The 20,512-nt window shown below is 43.0% G+C and overlaps 2 protein-coding genes and 1 long non-coding RNA gene across 7 annotated transcripts in view; 1 reads left to right on the forward strand and 2 right to left on the reverse strand.

Annotated features, from left to right (window-relative positions):
- Window positions 1–3,144, forward strand: part of TAOK1 (TAO kinase 1) — a 146,379-nt gene extending 143,235 nt beyond the window's left edge. For all 5 annotated transcript variants that reach the window (XM_037069707.1, XM_037069706.1, XM_037069709.1 and 2 more), the window contains one exon: window positions 1,297–3,144. In XM_037069707.1, coding sequence (XP_036925602.1) covers window positions 1,297–1,758 — 462 coding nt within the window. In that variant the 3' untranslated portion in view covers window positions 1,759–3,144. The remainder of the gene's footprint in view (window positions 1–1,296) is intronic.
- LOC119003402 (uncharacterized) lies at window positions 1,424–14,297 on the reverse strand. Its single transcript, XR_005069958.1, has 3 exons — window positions 13,455–14,297; window positions 2,664–2,667; window positions 1,424–1,434 (listed from the first exon to the last, which is right to left on the reverse strand). It is a non-coding gene; the product is annotated as an uncharacterized LOC119003402 (long non-coding RNA).
- Window positions 14,298–14,631: 334 nt separating this feature from the next.
- ABHD15 (abhydrolase domain containing 15) lies at window positions 14,632–20,485 on the reverse strand. Its single transcript, XM_037069711.1, has 2 exons — window positions 19,510–20,485; window positions 14,632–17,528 (listed from the first exon to the last, which is right to left on the reverse strand). Exons 1-2 carry the CDS (start codon window positions 20,388–20,390, stop codon window positions 17,003–17,005), a joined length of 1,407 nt encoding a protein of 468 aa, XP_036925606.1. The 5' UTR covers window positions 20,391–20,485; the 3' UTR covers window positions 14,632–17,002.
- Window positions 20,486–20,512: the final 27 nt, after the last annotated feature.

The following is a 20,512-nucleotide window of genomic DNA, read 5'->3' on the forward strand; positions in this document are numbered from 1 at the left end:
AGCTAAGTGAAATGGAGATAAGCAATCTATCAGGTGCACAGTTTAAAACACAGGTTATAAGTATGCTCAAGGAATTCTGTGAGGACCTTAACAGCATAAAAAATGTCCAGTCAGAAGTGAAGGATACACTGGTTGAAACAAAAAACAGTTTACAGGGAAACAATGGTTGAAGTAAAGTGGATGAAGCCGAGAGTCAAATCAATGATTTGGAACATAAGGAAACAAAAGCCGTGCAAAAGAGCAAGAAGAAAGAAAAATAGAAAAAAACAAGGATAGTATAAGCAGCCTGTGGGACAACTTTAAGCAGTCCAACATTCACCTCATAGGGGTGCCAGAAGGAAAAGAAACTGGAAATCTATTTGAAAAAAATAATGAAAGAAAAATTTCCTAATATGGTGAAGGAAATAGACATGCACATTTAGGAAGCAAAGTTCCAAGCAATATGGCCACAGAGACACATAATTAAAATGCCAAAGGTTAAAGATAAAGAGATGAGGGGTGTGGGAGAATAGATGGAAAGTGAGGGGATCAAGAAGTACAAGTAGAGCCCTGGCTGGTGTGTCTTAGTGGATTGAGCAGAGGCCTGTGAACCAAAGGAATTCCCAGTCTGGGCACAGGCCTGGGTTGTGGGCCAGGTCAGGTCCCCAGTAGGGGGTGCAGGAGAGGCAACCACATATTGATGTTTCCTTCCTTCCCTTCCCCTGTCAAAAAATAAATAAAATATTTTTTTATAAGTACAAGTAGTTAAGTTACTGAATAGCCATGGGGTTATAAAGTTCATTATAGGAAAGAATAGCCAAAGAAATTTACTGAATGACCTGTGGACAGGAACAAGAATGGGAGCATTGCCTGAGGAAGTGGGGGATGCTGGGTGAAGGCGGGCACAGGGAGGAAATCAGCACAACTGTAATAGTACAATCAATAAAATACAATTTAAAAAATTATATGAGATTCCCACAGTACATCTCTTTGGTTTTTAAATACAAATCCATAAAATAGCCAGAGTGAATTTCTTTATGATTCACTTCAAAGCTGAGTAATTACTGCTTTCTTAGTTTTTATTTTATTTATTTAATTTTTTTAAAGATTTATTTATTTATCTTTAGAGGGGAAGGGAAGGAGAGAAGGAGAGAAATATCAATGTATGGTTGCCTCTCATGAGTCCCCTGCTGGGAACTGGCCTGCAACCCAGGCATGTGCCCTGACTGGGAATCGAACTGCAATCGTGCTTTCTTAGTTTTTAGATTTTAAAAAATAAATCAGCTTTCATTTTGCTTCCTTCCTCTAACCCAACAGATTGAAGAAGAGATGTTGGCTTTGCAGAATGAACGCACAGAACGAATAAGAAGCTTACTGGAGCGTCAAGCCAGAGAGATTGAAGCTTTTGACTCTGAAAGTATGAGACTAGGTTTTAGTAACATGGTCCTTTCTAATCTCTCCCCTGAGGCATTTAGCCACAGCTACCCAGGAGCTTCTGGTTGGTCTCACAACCCTACTGGGGGTCCAGCACCTCACTGGGGTCATCCCATGGGTGGCCCACCACAAGCTTGGGGTCATCCAATGCAAGGTGGACCCCAGCCATGGGGTCACCCCTCAGGGCCAATACAAGGGGTACCCCGAGGTAGCAGTATGGGAGTCCGCAATAGCCCTCAGGCTCTGAGGCGGACAGCTTCTGGGGGACGGACGGAGCAGGGCATGAGCAGAAGCACTAGTGTCACTTCACAAATATCCAATGGGTCACACATGTCTTACACATAACTTAGTCATTGAAAGTGGCAATTCCGCTGGAGCTGTCTGCCAAAAGAAACTGCCTACAGACATCATCATAGCAGCCTCCTCACTTTGTTACTACAGTGTGGAAGCTTGAGTGCATATGGTATATTTTATTCATTTTTGTAAAGCGTTCTATTTTGTGTTTACTAATTGGGATGTCATAGTATTTGGCTGCCGGGTTTTTTGTTGTTTGTTTTTAACTTTTGGAGAGATTTTGAAAAGAAATCATGTGCGCACACATATACATCATGTGTGCAGTAAAAAGAAATTGGCTAGATGGGTATTTTCTGAACACTGTAAAAATAAAATACAGCAAAGTGGCTTGACTCATCACTTTGGGGCAACTGTATCCTAGGAAGTTTGTGAAAAGATCTAAAGCCTTCTCCATACCCCCGATTCTTATGAGCCACTCAGCAGGAGACATATGCTGGAACAAGTTATGGAAACACACTTGTATTCCCTCACCAGTATTTTTTTTTTTTTTATTAAATTGGTCTGACTTCTCAGCCTCATTTGGAGTAAAAGAGTTGAAAGCCATGAACACTAAAGGGTTACATTATTTTTTTCAGAGAGTAGGAAACAACTTAGTTCTTTTTCCGAATGCTGCATAGGCTTGTCAGTGAATTTTACTTTTTCCATTCAACTGTGCCTTCTTCGTGGCATGTGACGTGGAGGTGCTTAAGGGGATCACAGTGGTGTGGGAATTGCATCAACAAACCTGTAAGCCTTTAAAGGAAAGCAGAAGGGTGAGAGAGAGGCCCCTGAAAGTTCGTATTGTGGGTATGTTCAGCAGCAGAGTGAGGAGGTGAAGCCTGTATATCCTAATGTTTTATTGCTTATACTGTGATATTTCATACTAGCTAAGCTCTATAGCTCTCAAAACCCCAAACAGTACTTTTACTTTGTACAAAAACAAAGAATTATAGCCAATATTCATCAAATGCCAGAGGTATTTGAATGATGCCATGTTCGTAAACTGCCATTAACGGAATTGTCATCACACTACAAAGACATTAATTTGATTACCCCCTTATGGCTTATGGGATTTCCTGTTTACACGTAGAATAGCCAATTGTTTAAAGTTTAGTTGCCATAGTGAACCAGGAGTCACTGAGCCAATGTCTTTACCAGCTGCTGACTAACCCTCACTACCACTGTAGATTTTGCTGCATGTGCAGGTCCTCTCTTTTTTTAAATTGCTGTTTTTGTTGCTGCAATACTTTACAAACTTCTAGTTCCTTGAGACTTAGTGACCATTTGGCATTATTTAACATCATACAGTAGGAAACACCACTTCCTGAAGTCTCTAGTCTCAGTGCTAAATTACTACTGAAGAGGAACTAGCAAGTTTGGCAGATTTAAAAAAAAAAAGAGTAAGTTGTAGTGGTCAAGGAGTCTTGACAAAAGCTAACCATTTTCTTTTTTTCCAGAGAGGGGCATGTGTTAATTTGTTTCATTTCGTTTTGCAATGAAGGATCAATCCAATGCTGAAAGTCAGATGTTGCTTGGTATTTCGTTGACAGTGTGGAAATTTAGTTGAAGGTGGATAGGGAGCTGTGAGTATTACTTGAAGAAAAAACAAATGTCCTTTCCAATGACATATCAGATTTTCTTACAGGTTACTGTCCTGCTTCCTCCCCAGTTGTCTTGAAGAACCCTTGCTGCTAACTGTGGATCCTGCTTTTCATATAGTTAAAGGGCTCCAAGTTAGAATTCTAATTTCCTCTAAAAGATGCTTGTCACCTAGACCAGACTAATGACCAAGTGGGAATCTATGGTTGTAGAAATCTTCGTTTTCTCTATTAAATTTAAGTCTTCCATAGGCATATCAGTTCACTCTCCATGAATCATCCCCTTAGGAGTTTCTGGCATTTAGTTAAAGGTAATTGGAAGAAAAATGTTTTAATGTAAATATTTTAAAAACCAATATCACCATAGAATTTCACACAATTGTAGGCAGTGTTTCAGGCAGCACTCTGATACATTGTCCTCTTGGCCATGCTCAAGGTCACCAGTTTTTAGGTGAGCGTGACATGTACCTGTCATATCTAATGAAAGGGGCTTTTGATTTTCTCAGTATATCTTTTGCATTCAAATATCATAGTATTTCAAACAAATTGAAATATCTACCTATTTGGAGGAAAATGATAGAAGAGAGCTTTAGAATTAATAAAATGTCCAAAAATATAATGGAATTTTATACCTTTTTAAAAGTTCTTATTAGCCCCTCTGTACTGCTAGAGGGGTGGGATAGGGAAGCAGATCAGTTTTATACACAAAACTCTTTAAAATCCAAAAGACTGCCGGTAATACATGTTCAAGTCCACTTGTGGGCTTCAATTAGTCAGATGGAGTTCCTGGGTTCACACAGGCCACGTGTACTTATAAAATTGTGATTGAATACTGATTCCAAATGTCTATCCAGTAGGGCTGTGTCCAGTTTTGAGGTCATGAGTATACCTGGATTATTCCATGGAGTTAATTCTAATTTAAAAATACATAGTTTAAAAATGATATATATTAATTGGTTTGTGTGTATTTATAAGATTTGACTAATGAGAAATCTCATGCAAGTAGGAATCACTAAAGGGTGAAGCTTGTACCAGGAAAATTTGAAAGGTAGAAATCTTACAGAAGCAGGCACTTTCTGAATCAGTGTACAGCTGTCAGCATTGGATCAAAGTACTACCTCCTCCCAGCGTTGGTGTTCACTCAGTACATATGTATTTGAGAAAATGAAAAGTATGAGAAATTTGCCCAGCATATCAGAAAGTCATAAATGCTATATCTGGTATCCAGAGCTTGGCAGTAAAAAATTTGTGTTCACTGTCTCTCCCTTTCTTTAGTTAGCATTTAAAAAAATGTAAAGCTTCATACCTTGAAATATGTTATTTCTAATTGGGTTACCTTGCTTTTGAACATATTTTTTCTCCTGTTATTAAAGTCAGTTCTAACCCCAAATTATAACTTCTTCATTATATAGTAATGTTATCTGGAAACTGTCTACATTACTTTTATCCAGAGCTGCCCTTCTTTTTGGGCAATTTTATGCCTAGAGATGAATAGTCTCGCATTTGATGCCAGACCCACAGGTATAATATGCTTGGTACTCTATACCAAGGATTTATTGGTGAATTAAGCTTTTTAGTATAGTCATGACTTTAAGCCACCCAGACATCAGGTGAACATCATTCAGAACACTAAAGAAACTGTCCTTGACACCCCTCCCACTCCCACCGAATTTTCCTTATCCCCTTTTCAAAAATCAAAAACTCTATGAGTGTCTTTTTCAGACCATAAGGCAGACTTTAGTACTTTCTACTTCTTTAAGTACTAAATGTCTGGCATTTTAAACTTTTATAAAATACATTATGTTGGACACTGGAATAATACTGTTTATTTTCACCTGTGAAAAATGACCTTATTGTACTTGAAACACCTCCTTTGCATTTCTCCATTTGTGCCATTCACTAGTGGAAATAAATTGTATTATACCATGATCTACTGGCTTTTTAAAACTGTGTTAAATATGCACATTTTTGGTATAGCTATTATCATGTGTATGTATATATTGTATATACATATGAGTGTCTATATGTATGTATAGATAGATGGATGTAACTCATACTGTACACTTCCATCAGGGCACTTAAGGTTCTGTTATTTTGTTCTGTTATCTCAGATCCTCAGTTTAGGCAAGAATGCACGTGTTTAAGAATGAGCACTCTGGGGTGATGTTTATGAGAAGGTGGTCATTAGATGCAGTCTCTTTTTTAATCCCCTTTTAGCACTTGTTTGGATGGAAAGAAAATTAAGTAAAATGTGGAAACCTAAGTTGCAGGTGCAGTAAAATAGTGCTGGGGAAGGAGCCAGTTAGTGTTTCTATGAGTTTTTGTCATGATGCAGAGAGAAGTGAACCGTGGCGATGCAAAACACTGGTGGTGGTTCCTCTGCGAAGATGATCAGAGAAACAGTGAATCTTCATATGCACTCTTGAGTATTAGTGATACCACTGATGCTCGTCCTCTTTTTACTCCACTAGCACCAATAATTACAAATTTTTCTAAGGACCAAAACAACCAGGAAAAGAATGACTGCTAAAAGCATCCAAGGTTCTCCTAAACTATAAAGTCAACAGGAAATGGCCACTGGGAGAGAAGGGTATGGTATTGGCAGAGGGCTGTCTCCCTTGAGCTGCCTCTTCTTGCTCGTAGTAAGTTCTCTGTGCACCTTCCACCCCTTCTGAGCCACTACTAGTGAAGCAAACTTGGCTCAACGCAGCAACCCTTTCCTAGGAGGTTTATGTGGTCTCTTGTTTTGTCTCGTGCTGACAATGTGAAATGTCTAGTTATATTCAAGTCAGAGAATAATACATTTAAGGTGTAGAATATGAATCTCCTATAATGATGGAAGAAGAGGTTTTTGTTTCTTAGATAGAAAACTACCTTCTCCAAGGAACAAAGGCAAAACTTGGGCTGTCATCTTTGAGCTGTTTATCAAAATACAGATCATTTATAAAAGAGAAACAGGTTCTCTTTTGTTTTCCCTCATCTAACATGATAGTGCCCCAACCAGGTTGTAGCATTGCCTTTGAAAAAGTACTCACTCTTTCTTGCTAAGAACTGGAAATTTCCCATCAGATTCCTATGAGAATGAAGTGTGCGCTGTACACTTAGCAGACTTGCCTCTTGTACGCAAGGACTACTGATTGAAGTCTGTTTTGCTGTGTGTCTGGTTATGTTGTCTGCACTTTTGTGAGATCACTACAGTAGACTACATTGGAAATGACTTTTTGTAAAGAAGTTTTATTAAACAGTTATCTAGAAAAAGAAAGTGAAGCTGAGAACTCTTTATTGTATATTTTTATTTTCTACTGAATTCTGGGAGCCCCCTTTAAAGTCACATTAACTAATTTTTCCCTCATTTATATTCAGACTCTGAAAATTTCACTCAAACAAGGGAAGAGAACCCACTTGGCCTAATGGTAGCCTTCACATCATAAGTAATATATAAATTAGATTGCACCTTATCTGTCTATTGTGGGGTTTTTTAAACTTGCACTTCCCACCTACCCCAAAAATAGATATTCTTTGGAGAAAATAAATGCAGAGAAGGAAACGAGGGAGCCATTTACTATGTCACCACCACTGTTTGCTGTCTCCCAACAATCCTAACTGAAGTTTCAGAGAGAGAGAGAGACAGAGTGTGTGTGTGTGTGTGTGTGAGAGAGAGAGAGAGAGAGAGAGAGAGAGAATGAATGAATGAATGAATGAATGTGCCTGTGTTGGGTTTGTTCTGTTTTTAAATATACAAGAGATTCTCCTTTAGATAGAGAAAAATGTTAATCCTCTCTAAAACAAGATACCCACTGGATATACTAATCTGAACATCTGTAGGTAGTTTGCCATGAAAAAAGCGGAGAGAATACAAGACTTCTGAATGAGTGAAAAGGGTATCTTGATGCCCAAGAATTTCCCCCAAAGTACGGGTAATTACAACCTGCACAGTTTCCTTTTCACTCATAGTTTTTAGCAATTGTGAGTGAAAAGTCATGTAATTTTCTGTAAATATGTAGCTAACAAATTGACCTAGTTTCTGTATTTTTTTGTTTGTTTTTGTACTAAAGTTTGTAAGTCTGTGCCAGCTAGAGAGGAGTCGCTGTCATTGCTGATTATGGTTCTAGCATCTAACCGTGAAACCATCCTAGGTGACATTTTTAGAATTAATGCTTAAATGTTGTTAAATGGGGAAATGAAGCTTAATCATTGGTCAGGTTTAAAATCTGAAGTGAAGTTGTTTTATTCAGTATAATGATTACATGTTCTCAATCATGAGTGAGGTAGGCAGCCTCCCTCCCCCAGTGGCCATGTTTACAGAAGTGTGTTTTTGTCTATAAAGTGCAAGAGTTTTATTGTTTATGTAAATTGTGCAGGTAACATTATGGCTTGGAATTGTTTATTGGATTCTCTAGCTGAATTTTCAAATGAAATGAACTGGCACATTGATCCCATTTCAGAGCATTTTTCCTATTTCCAGAATTATATATGTTCCTTTTTCATGATCCCCACTTAACCTTTCTTCGATATACCTTGTAGCCCCACAGTATTTAAGTCTGGAGAACATAGACAAGAGAAATGCATTTTTTAAAAATCTATCAACTTTTATTTGTATTCTTGCAGTACTCATATGTTTCTATGGCAACTCTGAGGTCAGTGGAGTTTAGAAATGAGATAGGAATGTGAATGAAAAGTGTGTGCTCTTTGCTTTTGCATGGCTTGGCTTAGCATCACAGGTATATTAGGGCCACTTGAAAGCATGAAGACCAGTTGTATGGGAACAGATTTCTCTCAGTGGCACATTTTGCTTTTTCTGAGCCCTCAAATATATTGCCTCCGCATGAACATTATTGTTACTATAAATTGTCCATGATCATGGAGTGAATTGTGTGATTTAAAAAAATGTAACTGCTTAATATTTGCAGCTCCTGGCTGATCCGTGTGACTATTTGGTACCTTTGAAACAAATGAAGGGAGGGGTATTGGGACCCTTCTAAACCCCTTTTATTTGTCATTGACAAGTATATTTAGTTTAAGACGTGGGCTGCCCCTGCTGTGTTGTCAGCTCTTTTTTTGGTGTGAATGTGAAGCACATTCCACATGTGCTTCCTTGCATTCATAACATCACAGAAACTACCACCCTTTCTCCCTACTAGCATTTAATGTTATAACTTTTATTCCACATTAAATGGGACTTGTGCCTACTTAGAGTGCCCCTCCAGTTAATTACATACACATGCCTAAAATAATCCATGCAGAGTCACAAGGTGAGAAGTTTTTTAAAAATCCACTTGAGGCCAGTAAATTATCTGACTATTTTACCACATTATCTTGACACTCGATATATGAGCCTATTAGGAATTGCAGGTGATTTCATAGAGCAAAATCCAAGGGGAGAGGAATATGTGGGGTTTCTGTTAAGAGATAACTTTGTTCTTATTTTACCTTTCCTTTCATGATCCTTCTCTGCAAGGTTAGAATAGGTTAATTATCCAAATTTATTTTATTTTTTATCTTTTAGGGAAACTTTTACAAAAGTGATGGCCTGATGTAAATAACATTTTAAAATATAGTGCACATAACTCCCCCAGACTATTTCAACCTGATAATTTGTAAATGCTTTAGAGTTTTTTAAATTAACACTTATGTTGCTAAATCCTATTTATGTAAGTCTGCTAAATTTTTTAACCCATTTAAAACTTAAGACAAACATTTAAATAATGGATGGGTTACTCTGAGCAGTTTAGCTTCCAGAACCCCCTTGTTTTAGTATATGAGAAAGACAGCCTGATGCGCATTAGTGAGGCTGGAGAGACTATGAGAAATATGTATAGTGTATATTTTAAAACAGCTTTGCTTGTATTGTGAAGATTTAAAAACAAACTTGAGATTTTTAACGTAACTATTAACACAGTTTTAACATAAGTTATCCCACTGGGTTTAAGAGCATCTTGAATGTATAATCCTTTTTGTAACCCAGGTTGGTTTCTGCTTTTACCAGTCATCCAAACATATTATTTATGTTTTTAATTTTATATATTCATTTTCCTTTGTTTTCCTCAACCAGCATGATTTTTTTGCACATGTATTGTAGAAATTTTTAAAAAGAAAATTAATACATCATTTTCTCTGGGTTTTCTTCACTTCTTTCTTCCTTTCTACTAACTCCTTACCTTAAAGGCCATATCGCTCCATTTGCATTATTTGTGCAAATGCCAGGGTTGGTTTTTTATTTTTATTTTTGCTATTTACCTAAAAAAGAAAAATGCTTCAGTCAGTTGCTTTTTTTATTTAAAAAAGAAAAAAGAAAAGAAAAAAAAAGCTGTAACCTTATCATTTCTGAGTAGACCATTGAGAGATGAATGCACACCTGTAATAGCCCAGGACCAGCTTTGGTGGCTAAAGGGAATATTTTAACTAAGCAGGATGTTTTTTTCTAAAAGTGGTGTATATTATTCACAATCTCTTTCAGTTATTCCCACAAATCGGGTCCAGACAAAATGAGGGTTATCAGCAAACTGATGTTATCATTGAGGTTCATCAATGAATTTGTACATTTCTAGTTCCCTTTGGTGAAGGGAAAAATGATGATTTTGCAAGACCTAGATTTTGACTTGGTTTCTTGCCTCCTTTTTTGGCAGCCTACATCTTCTCATCTCCTAAAGCCCTTGAGCCTGTAGGGTTTTTGTAGTGGACGAAGGACTTGTGGTCTTTTAAAACTAGGACTGGTTTTTTGGTTTTTGGTTTGTTTTTTTCTTTTTTCTTTTTTTTTTTTTTGTGAAAGATTATCATCTTGAAAGTGACGTTCTGCCACTTTACAGATGACTAATTTTAAATATACACAGTCCTCTCAATTTTCGGACCAAACAGACGCCCACAGTGGAGGCTTACCAAGGGTTGCAATGGGGAAGAAGCCTCTCCCTCACTGTCAGCACCAGCTGGTAAAGGTGACTGTACAGATGTGCATTTTCCTTTTGATAGAAATGGTCCACAGCACTAACTGGTAAGGCTTATTGTACAGTATATTGTCAGTATTCTTCTGGTTCAACATACCTTATAGTTCTTATATAACCTGTATTAATTGTATAGATTGTGCATTTAAAGCTGTTACCAAGTTGTCAGAACATAAGAGCGAAAACAAGGTCATATGTAATATTTTGTTTGTAAGTATCCTTTGTATAATAGCAAAGGAAATGTTTAAAAAATCAACTGTAATAAAGTAATTTTAGTACACAGTGTCTGCTCAGTTCTTTTTAAAATAGTTTCAGCCTGCCCTGACTTCTGTGGCTTAGTAGGTTGGGTGTCATTCCTCAAACTGAAAGGTCACCTATTGGATTCCTGGTCAGAGCGCATTCCTGGGTTGCAGGTTAGGTCCCTGGTGAGAGGCAAATGATAAATGTTTCTCCTTCTCCCTTCCCTTCTCTCAAAAAATAAATAAAATCTTTTTTTAAATAACTTTACCCCAATAAAGTATATTCAATTCAAAGACTATTGGATAATTACTGAATCTCAGTCACTGTGCTGAATGTTGAGGTATAAAAATAAGTAAGACAGGGGTAAGGGTGAAACTCCCTGATACAGATAGAAGCCCTCTAGTCTAGTTACCTCAAATTCTGTTTGCCAGACAGTGAAGTGGCCTATTGTGTTATGGGTGTCAGGTGATTTTTGAGGATCTAATAGTTTGATGCAGGCCATTAAATTTAATATAGACCTATTTGTGGTCTATATAATTACAGCTCCCACACAAAGATGTATGCAGTTCTTGGACATTGTACAAAACAAAAAGGTGGCTTCATCTGGGCTTATCTTCCCAGATGTGAAAAATCAAATAGCAGCCCTATATATGGAGCAGAATATCTAATCTGGTTCTGTTTAAAACACCGTTAAAGTGACATTTTTTGTCAGAAGGCTAATTTGGGGTGGAGGGGATTTATGGGCTGGGGTTTACATGTTTTTAATTAGAAAATGGTTTTGAGTGTCTTTTTTTTAAAGATTATTTTTAGAGGGGAAAGGAGCAAGAAAGAGATACATCCATCAGTTGTTTCCTGCACACCCCCAACTGGGGACCTGGCCTGCAACCCAGGCATATGTCCTGGAAATTGAACTGGTGACTTTTTGATTCACAGGCCAGTGCTCAATCCACTGAGCCACATCAGCTAAGGCCAGACCTTAATGGATAGAGGTAGACAAGGTTGCTGAGGTGCTAAGGCTATGCAAGCTCTACAATAAATTTAAGATGGTCACTTATGTGTATAGCTCTCCCATGGAATTGTACATTCCAGCAGCTCAGACACATCTTTCCCCTCGTGTTCCTATCCTTTACATTATGAAGTCTAAAATGAGCATTTTTTACTGTCACCTCAGCCAGTGATTGACTAGGAAAAGGCAGTGGCTTGGGTTCTGGTCTTCAGCCCCGCTAAACTGATTGTGAGATCTTGAAAGTCTCTTCATCTCTGAGAAATATGAAAACAGATGGTTTGGGGCCGTAACAAATGAACCAAGGCAAAAACCTGTTAGCCAATGTGACATGGTCATCAGAGTACACGTGTGTGTTTGGGCGGGTGGTACAGAGACTTTGCCCTCACTTGGGCAACCCAGGACCCAGCCTCTGAACCTCAAAAGGTGCTGCTCTTCCAGGCCCTTCCCAGCTTTGCAATGGAATTAATAACTGGAACATCTTGGCCTTGTAAGAATTAGAGAACAGTCAGGCCTGAAAGCAATGCCATTCACTAGAGAGGTCTTTGAGCTCCAGTCAAGGAATTCATAGACATACAGAAGGGGATCTACCTGCTTTTACTATCTCATCCTAACAGACCTAAGTTAAGGCCTGTTCACAGTCTCAGTCTTTTCATATGGAACAACTCAAAGTAACTTCTAAGGACATAGGAGTCACTGAATGAAGTACAAACTAGAACCCCCCCCCCCAACCCCAAACTACTTACTCTGAATCTCGCCAATGCACAAATTACTGATGGTCCACTAATTAGGAAAATTATGTAGGTACTTTTGAGAATCAGGGAATTTTGAGCCTGCTGGGAAATTATTAGCCCAGAGCAGGAGGCCTGGTTTTTGATTAAACAGCTGCCACTGGTTAGTGTTAGGGACACAAGGCTACATCTACAGCACTGAAGCAACCACCAGCACACAGAGAATGTACAGGGAGGCGCTCTTAATGCCACAGGTAGGTAAGCGTGGCTCGTTTACACAGAGGGCTTCAAATAGCACATTTGTTTCTGGAGATTTGAAAAATAATGACATTCCATTGTTGCAGGGAGACTGCAATTTACTTACTGTCAGAGGCAAACAAGATGGAGAAATTTCTGTTCAACCACACTAGTGATAGATAACACTGTGGCAAGGTAGTGCTTTATTGACTGGAAGGGCTAGAGAGATTTATTTTTGATGTGTTAGTATCTTTTATTGTTTTAATGAATTTCTACTTTCCCTTCAACTTAACAGCTCTTCCTGGACACTTTGAATCTTACAGACACCTGTTCACTTTGGCAGGGTTGTCATTAAAATCTTTGTCATCTCCCAACTCCCAGAATCCTGGTCAGGTCTGTGATCTGATCCTCAAGCCCATAAATCAACCAGAAGTCTTTACAACTCACTGAGCTCATTAGCATTGTTTTAACTCACCAACGTTCAGATGAGAAGCGAGCTTATTTCTTGGCACATGTGCTCTCCGTGATGTGGGCCAAGTTGCAGTGCAGCCTGCCCATCCCACAAATGATGCGGAACTTCCTGCTTCCTGAGGCATCCATGCCATATCCAGGCCCTTGGATGATACCTAGGTGTAACTCCTCAGTCTCATCTCTGCCAATTGCGGTAACTAGTGAAAACAACTTCTGATGCCATCTTTGGGCTTGGCTGTAGAATTATAAATACTCTTATTGGCGTTGTTACCAAGCTATACCAAAGTGGCCCGTGTATCTATCTGCTTGTTTAAACAAGAAGAATTCATGCTAAAGTTCATTTGTAAAGGAAGAGATGTTGGCATTACTAAGGGTGACTGACACAAAGGATCCTGTGGTCTGGATGGAAGGTGAGTACAGAGGAGCTTCTGACGCGGGGGTGGTTTTGAGGTTACATATAAAGACAAGATAATACTTCCTGTGTCAAAACCTCGTTTCAGAAAAGATACCTTCTTTTCAAGCAGAGGTGGTGTCTTCTTGAAGGATCTGAGGCTTTGTTTCTCATACTGTTGACTCCAGCCAAGCCACCCCAGAAACCTATATATACATTCATAAAACACTGAATCTTTAAAGGAATGAAGCTATAGCTTAGTGTAGGCTTGGGTATCAGAGGTCAGAACTTAGCAGAACTCGAAGCTTCAGAGGCAGTTGGCTGCTTCCTGCACTTTGATGCAATGAGTGGAGACAGAGGACTCAGTCTCTACTTCTGAGATAATGCCTTAAATCAGTGGCAGTGTGTGTGTGTGTTTAAAAGGTGTTCATTTGAAGGTGTTCATAAACAATGAAAAGACCAAAAAGGTTTCAAGCAAGTGAATGGGGCCTCACAGGATTGGTGAAGCCTTGCTACCAAAAAACTCCAAGTCAGTTGTGCTTCTTAGGGTTTTGTTTTGTTTCTTGCTTCCTCAAACTCGTAACTTGTCATTTTGTTCAAGGAAGGGCCACCACACATTCTCTCAGAATAGTGTGTCTGGTGCTGCTCAAGCTGATTTCATATAATTAGCTATTAACCAAAGCGGAGCCATTTGGGTGATTCCCTCATCGTTAGATGGAAGGATAGGGTCGCCCAGATCCTTTGGTACAGGAACTATACTTTCTCGACAAAAATAAGCTGCAAAACAGGGATGTTGTCAAGCAATGAGGGCAAGATGGGAGAGAAGTAGCTTCTTGAGATAGGCTATGAGCACATCTCTGGCACACGGGGCATGGAGGAGAAATACAGGGTTAGGTCAGTGATTTTCAACGAGTGTGCTGCAAGAATTTTTAAAACATGCAATCCTTGTCTATGTAGTTAGGGGCACTGACTTCTCTTCCCTTAGATTGTCCAAAAAATGACAACAGCTAACACAACAATAGGTGTCTGGTATGAATGCCCTGTCTTGAACATAAGTGCACAGGTCATACAATAGAGTTGAATCTTATTGGTCACGTCGCAGTATAAGGTTGTGTCTGGTTAATTCTTGGTACCAGAAATTCTTTTTTAAATATTTTATTGATTTTTAGAGAGAGGAGAAGGGTGGGAGAAAGAGAGGGAAAGACACATCAATGTGTGGTTGCCTCTAGCATGCCCCCGTCAGGGGACCTAGCCTGCAATGCAGGCATATGCCTTGACCAGGAATTGAACCGGCAATGTGTTGGTTCACAGGCCGGCACTCAATCCCTGACTGAGCCACACCAGTCTGGGCCAAAAATTCTTATACATAAATATAGGCATCTAATTTTTTAAAAAGACACTTTGAAGCAAAAAAAAGGTAATTACTGTTATTATTTTTGGTGTGCCACAGAATTTTAGTAATTAGTTCATGTGTACCATGAGATAGAAAAGTTTGAAAATCGCTGATTTAGGTCATCAGGATTGTGGGTCCAAGGTAATTCATGGCGTCTGGACTAGGGCCGTCATGCCTATTGAAGGGTTTTTGGATGATAACTCAGTGCAGATAGATGACAGAGAGAGACACACACACACATCCCACCCTGCAGGCTTTCTTTCCTGTAAAAGGAAAGGGACATCAACCACAATTTCTCAAAAAGCCATTGTCTTCAAGAACCAAAGTCGCAGGGTACCTGGCCTAGAGAAACAATATAGAGTTAGCCTTTGGGGGACATTTAAGTCAGAAATGGAGCTGAAAAACCAGTGGCTGCTTCTCATTTTGTAGTCAGCTCAGCATGACCTGCATATGGGTCTTGTAGACCTACTGAACCTGCACCTGATGCTGCAGAAAGGGGGGCTCATGTCAGTGACTCTCCCTCGCCAAGTCTCACGCAGAGGTGGCTAACCAGCAGTGGAGTGGCTTCTTTAGGTTTCAGTTCCTTGTTACTTCTGCTCAGAAATGGTGAAAGACCTTTAGATGAGGAGGTGGGTGGGGGGGAGGAAGAGCAAGAAGAGGGGAAGGAGGGATTTCATTTTTCCATGACAGGAGAATGAATGTACCTTAGACAATTGAATGTTGTCTGCATTTTCAGTTTAGATTCTTGGATAGTTCAGAATTTCTTATTTGCTCTAGAAGAACAAAGAAGAAGATTATCCAAATCTGAACTCATGGCCCCAGGAAGTCCTCGTACGAAGCTTTAGGACACGGCTTCAGTAAACATCTGTCCTCTTTAAAATTGCTATGCTGTTTGTGAGGCTAGGACGGGGCTTCCAGTCAAAACAGGTACCCTCTTTCTCAAAGAAAAATGAAAACTTCAGGGCAAAGCTCTCAGCAGCACATGGAAGCAGATGTCCCATTGTATTATCTGATGGACTAATCCAAACCAGGACATGTGCATCAGTGTACACAATGTTTTGTTTTATGCTGGTCTTCAGCATTATTCCTCAGAAAACCGAACACCCCCTCAGTCACTGAGTGACCAGATCCAGGAAGAAGCTTTATCTGCATCTACATGAATGGCCTTTTGAATAATTGAGCAGAAGCATAGTAATGTGAAATATTCATCCATTACTGAGTCAGTTCTAGCCAACCTCTTGGAACTTTTTGTTCTGCCGGTCCCAGATGTCTCTCCAGGTCCTGGAGAGACAGAGTCTAGAAGTAGTGTCAGAAGATAGGGAAGCTAACTGGAAAACACCTAAGACATGGGGTTCATACTTTTTACCACTTAGAGAAAGTCCACATTGCAGGAGAAAAGCAGCTCCGGCCAGAGCTCTCTGGAGTAACGACCCCCAGAAATGGTACCAGAGGGAGCAGCCACAGTGCCTGAAAGTCTGGCTCCTTGAGCCACGGTCTAGCAAACTGTTCAAGGACTTCCTGTTCCTAAAATCATCCTTGGGATCCGTCCAGTGAGGCTTGAGGTCCTAGGCTGAAGCCACAGATCAGCCCCATTCCCAACAGAGACCTGCAGAAATGTCTGAAAGGCTGGACCTTAGTGTTCTAGACAGGGGTTCACAATCTCTACCTTGGGGCTCACCGACTCCGTCTCTGCCGCCTTTCCCATACCCATGCGGGACAGCACAGCCACACGGTTCTCCAGCCCCCTTTCACTGCTGCCACCGCATGCAGTCAGCAGAGTGGCACCACTGCAGAATGAAATGAGGGAAGTGGGACCCAGACACAAACATCCTGTCCTCACTACATGGAGTGGCTCCAACTTGAGAGGCAGGGTCACAGAGCTGCCCAACGACACACAGAAACTCATCTTCTCTGTAGTCACTGCTAGGGAGAGAGCATTTTATCCGAGTCCATGGGCTCCAATGGCGCTAATCTTTGGCTTGTGAGGTTGGTCATAGGAGACAGTGATGTTCAGCTGCTGACCAGGATGAACGAGAATGTATTGAGGAAAGCCTGGGCAGGGCTTCTGCTCGGGTAAGCTAGCTGGAAGTTCTGTCTCTTTCCGCAAACTGGAACAGAAGGGGCGGAATCAGTGGCAAACAGCTGGAGCTGCTTGCTCCGTTCAGTCCCCACCACATTTCCAGGACTCTGCCAAGCCCAGCCCTGTTCTTCTTTGCAGAATGGGGGCCAGTGGGGAGGCTTCTCTGGCCAGGTTTCACCTTGTGTATGATCGCTTCCAGCTAAAGATCTCCTCCAGACTGGCAGAGGGAGAAACCTCCCGCTTCTGCAGGGCTCCCCAGCGACGCCGGCCCCCTAGCAATGAAGCTCGGTGCCGGCTCAGCCCTTTCATCCTCTCTTCTGTTCGGAAAAAGTCAGTCAAGGCCCGGAAGTACTCCAAGATGACCTCGTGGCTCCATGCTGGCAAGGGCTCATGGCGCAGGAAACCACAGTGGCCTCCGTGGCGACTGAGCAGGAGGAAGAAGTAGGGGTTGCTGTGAAAGAGTTCAGTGGGCAGAAAGAGGTCTGGGGGCCCACACACAGGGTCATCAGTACTACAGATGCACAGCACAGGTACGGCCGCCTCGTCCACATCCCGGAGGGGGTCATTGTGGTCCCAGTAGGTGTCCCAGCTGATGGGGAAGTTCTTGGTGTGGCAGAAGAGGGTCTCCTCAAACTCTCGCAGGGAGCAGCTTCTGAACAGTTTGTGGATGTCCACTGTGTCCTCCAAGGCTGTGGCGTATCTGGCAGCAAGAAGTTGAACAAGGAAGGTAGGAAAGTGAGGGAAGAATCAGAAAACAAACTGACAGCAGTAGTTACAGAGTGCAGCCCACAGGCCAGATTCAGGCCACAGAGGCTTGCTTTGGCCATATGTTTTTAAAAATTTCATTTCATGGTCATCATTTAAAATGCAGTTATCTGTCTTCTCTAGACAAATGACAACCTGGGCTGCATTCCTCAGAGCAACAATCAAAGCATTTCCTCCCTCTTTCCTGTGTCACAGTTCCTGCCAGGCCCGTCATGCCCGTCATTCTCGGCACTACCTGCCCAGCCCTGGGGCAGCAATTGACTTGGCAGCTGATGAGCTCCAGTGGCAGCTGTCCTCCTGACCTCGACTCCTGACCCTCCGTGGGGAACTTGCCATGCACTACACCTCCTGAGTCCCTCCTAGAACAATTCACTGGCTCAGACTGTCCAAACCAGCAGGTGTCACCCCTCCATGATTAACCTTTTACTTTAGGATGTATTAGTTTGTTTGCATTTTAGAAGCCAATATGCTATCCAGATAATGACAAATGAGGGCTAAATTGCAGAGGAAGTGACTAATTAATTTATTAGGTGAGTTACCAAACAGCCTGAAAGCAACTCTTCTGGGAATGAGAGACAGACATCTTTGCTGTTGCCATTTCCCTGGAGAGGGCCTGGGACCTGATGAGGAGGCCCAGATGGGCAGCTCAGACCTCTGGATGGAGCCGTCCAGCATTGGCCCGCTGGGTTTGGGTGTGTCACCTGCAAACATTCAAAGATGCTTGCCCCGAGTTTTTCATCCCAAAGTGCTATGGGCAGGGCAGTTGCTTAAAAGGCTCAGGTTTCCTTTCCACTTCCCTCACCTTAACCTCCGGGCGGTACCCAGGGTCAGTGCTAGTGGGGTCATTGGGGATGGAAGCTGGCACTGAAGCCACAGGAGAGCGCCGTGCCCGGGTTGCTCGGGCGGCTTGGGTTTCCACGGCAGAGCACTGTTGTTGAGCTCAGGGTTTGATTTCAGAACAGGAGGCAAAGTGGGGCAAGAAAAGAAAGGGAAATCACAATCGCCACCACTTATTGAGCATATACGCTGAGACTTCACTTCCGTTATCTCATTTCATGCTTATAACTACCTACCTTGGGAGGTACTTAACTCCATTAACTGAAGAGAAAAGTGAGGCTCCAAGGAGCATGCTAACTTGCTGGAAATTCAGAATTTGAACCCTAGCTGCCTGACTCCACGTCACAGGGCTTCCTGCCACACCACACTGTTGCCATAATGGCCTTGACCTCTCTCTGCCATCTCCTAGAAAAGAGCCAGTGCAAGCTGAGGCCTGGTCCTGTGCTGGGGGAATGTCACTCAGGCTTCTCAGTGGAAAGTCTCACCGGCCTCCCGGGGGGCAAGGTAGAATGTTCTCTTTTGGGAGATTTTATTAAGATGTATTTAAATATTTTTCATTAAATGAAAAATGAGTACATACCTAGGAATGAGCAAAAGATTTGTCAGGTCTAAAAAATTTTAATAATCAAATACCTGCAAATTTTTTATTTCTGTCACCTCCAGGCTCAAAAGGCTATTAGGTAATATTCTGGACACATCATCAGTTGCAATTACTTCCAGAGCCTTCTTTGCTGATTCGGCAAGCTACAGACTAAGTGGTAAATGTCAGGCACTGCCTCTGCTGTGGGTGGGACAGGTGCTCGGGTTGCTAGGACACCGTGGGGCTGAAGTGAGGCCAGGGGCCCCAGGGCAGGAGGCCCTGCTTAGCATAAAGATGCTGACTGAGTCGTCCATGGATTTTAAACAGGCTTCCCTGGTTCTGTCTATACTAGAGGGTTTGGACGGTTTCAGCTAGTGCCTGAGGAGAACTTTGCCCAAATTGCCCTAGTCCTGTTCGAGTCAATACCAGGCAGAGCTGTGTCTCTGCTGGCCCAAGACCCCGATTCTCCCCTTACCGGTGTGCGGGCTCGGTTACCCACCTGCTGAGTGCGATCTTCTGATGGAGCAGAAAGCCACGCTCGTAGGGCCAGGGCAGGCCAGTCTCGAACCACTCGCGGCAGCGCAGCACCGGCGAGATGCAGGCGGCTCCCGTCACGTAGCTAGAGGAGCCGCACTCGCCCAGGTAGGACAGCAGCAGCCCCGAGCCCGAGCCTTCGCTCACCGCGAACAGTGGGGCCGCGGGGTGTCGGAAGCGGATGTAAGTTACCGCCTCCTTGAGATCGGACGGGTCCCCGAAAGGCTGCAGCCGGGGGCTGGCCAGAGGGCAGCCGTGGTGGCCGCGGCGGTGGAAGATGACCGGGTAGTAGCCGCGCTCCAGGGCGAGCAGACAGAGGCCGAGCACGTTGCGGGTGAGGCGCCCCCACGCATTGGGGATCACTAGCAGCACCGCCGGGAGGCTCCCGGCGCTGGTGACTCGGCGGCCCCGCGCGCAAGGTCCCACGACCCAGTCCAGGGCCACCAGCCCGTCGTCCGCTAACTGCAGGTACTCCCGGGCCAGCTCAGGCCCGGGCCCCACCGGCATCACGAAATGGCAGAGGGTCTGCAGGTGGGGCCCAGAGAGCCAGGAGCGCGGGCCCGGCTCCAGGGCTGCGGAGCGTCGCAGGGCGCGCAGCAGGCACTGCGCCAGCGCCGACGGCTTACAGATGAGCCTGCAGCCGCCGGGCAGCGGCTCGCGCTCGTTACTGAACTGGTCTGCCGGGCCTCCGCTGTCCGCCTCCTCGTCGTCGCCCGGGTCCCGAGCCCCCAGCAGGGTCCTGGCTCCGACGGAGCGCCTTCCGAGGCGTCGCAGACGCAGGGCGAGCAGGCCCAGCAGGGCGAGCGCGGCCAGGAGCAGGGCGAGGGCGGCGCCCCACGGCGGCATGGCGAGGCCGGAGAGCCCCCGGCGGGCGGCGGGCGGCGGACAGAAGGCGGCAAGCGATGGGGCAGTCGCCTCAGCTGGTTCCCCGCTCTGCCCGCGGCTCCGCCCGGCGGCGGGCGGCTGCC

Source organism: Sturnira hondurensis, unplaced genomic scaffold, assembly GCF_014824575.4.
Source record: "Sturnira hondurensis isolate 20B ecotype Veracruz unplaced genomic scaffold, ASM1482457v3 Scaffold0018728, whole genome shotgun sequence".
Classification (NCBI taxonomy): Eukaryota; Metazoa; Chordata; class Mammalia; order Chiroptera; family Phyllostomidae; genus Sturnira; species Sturnira hondurensis.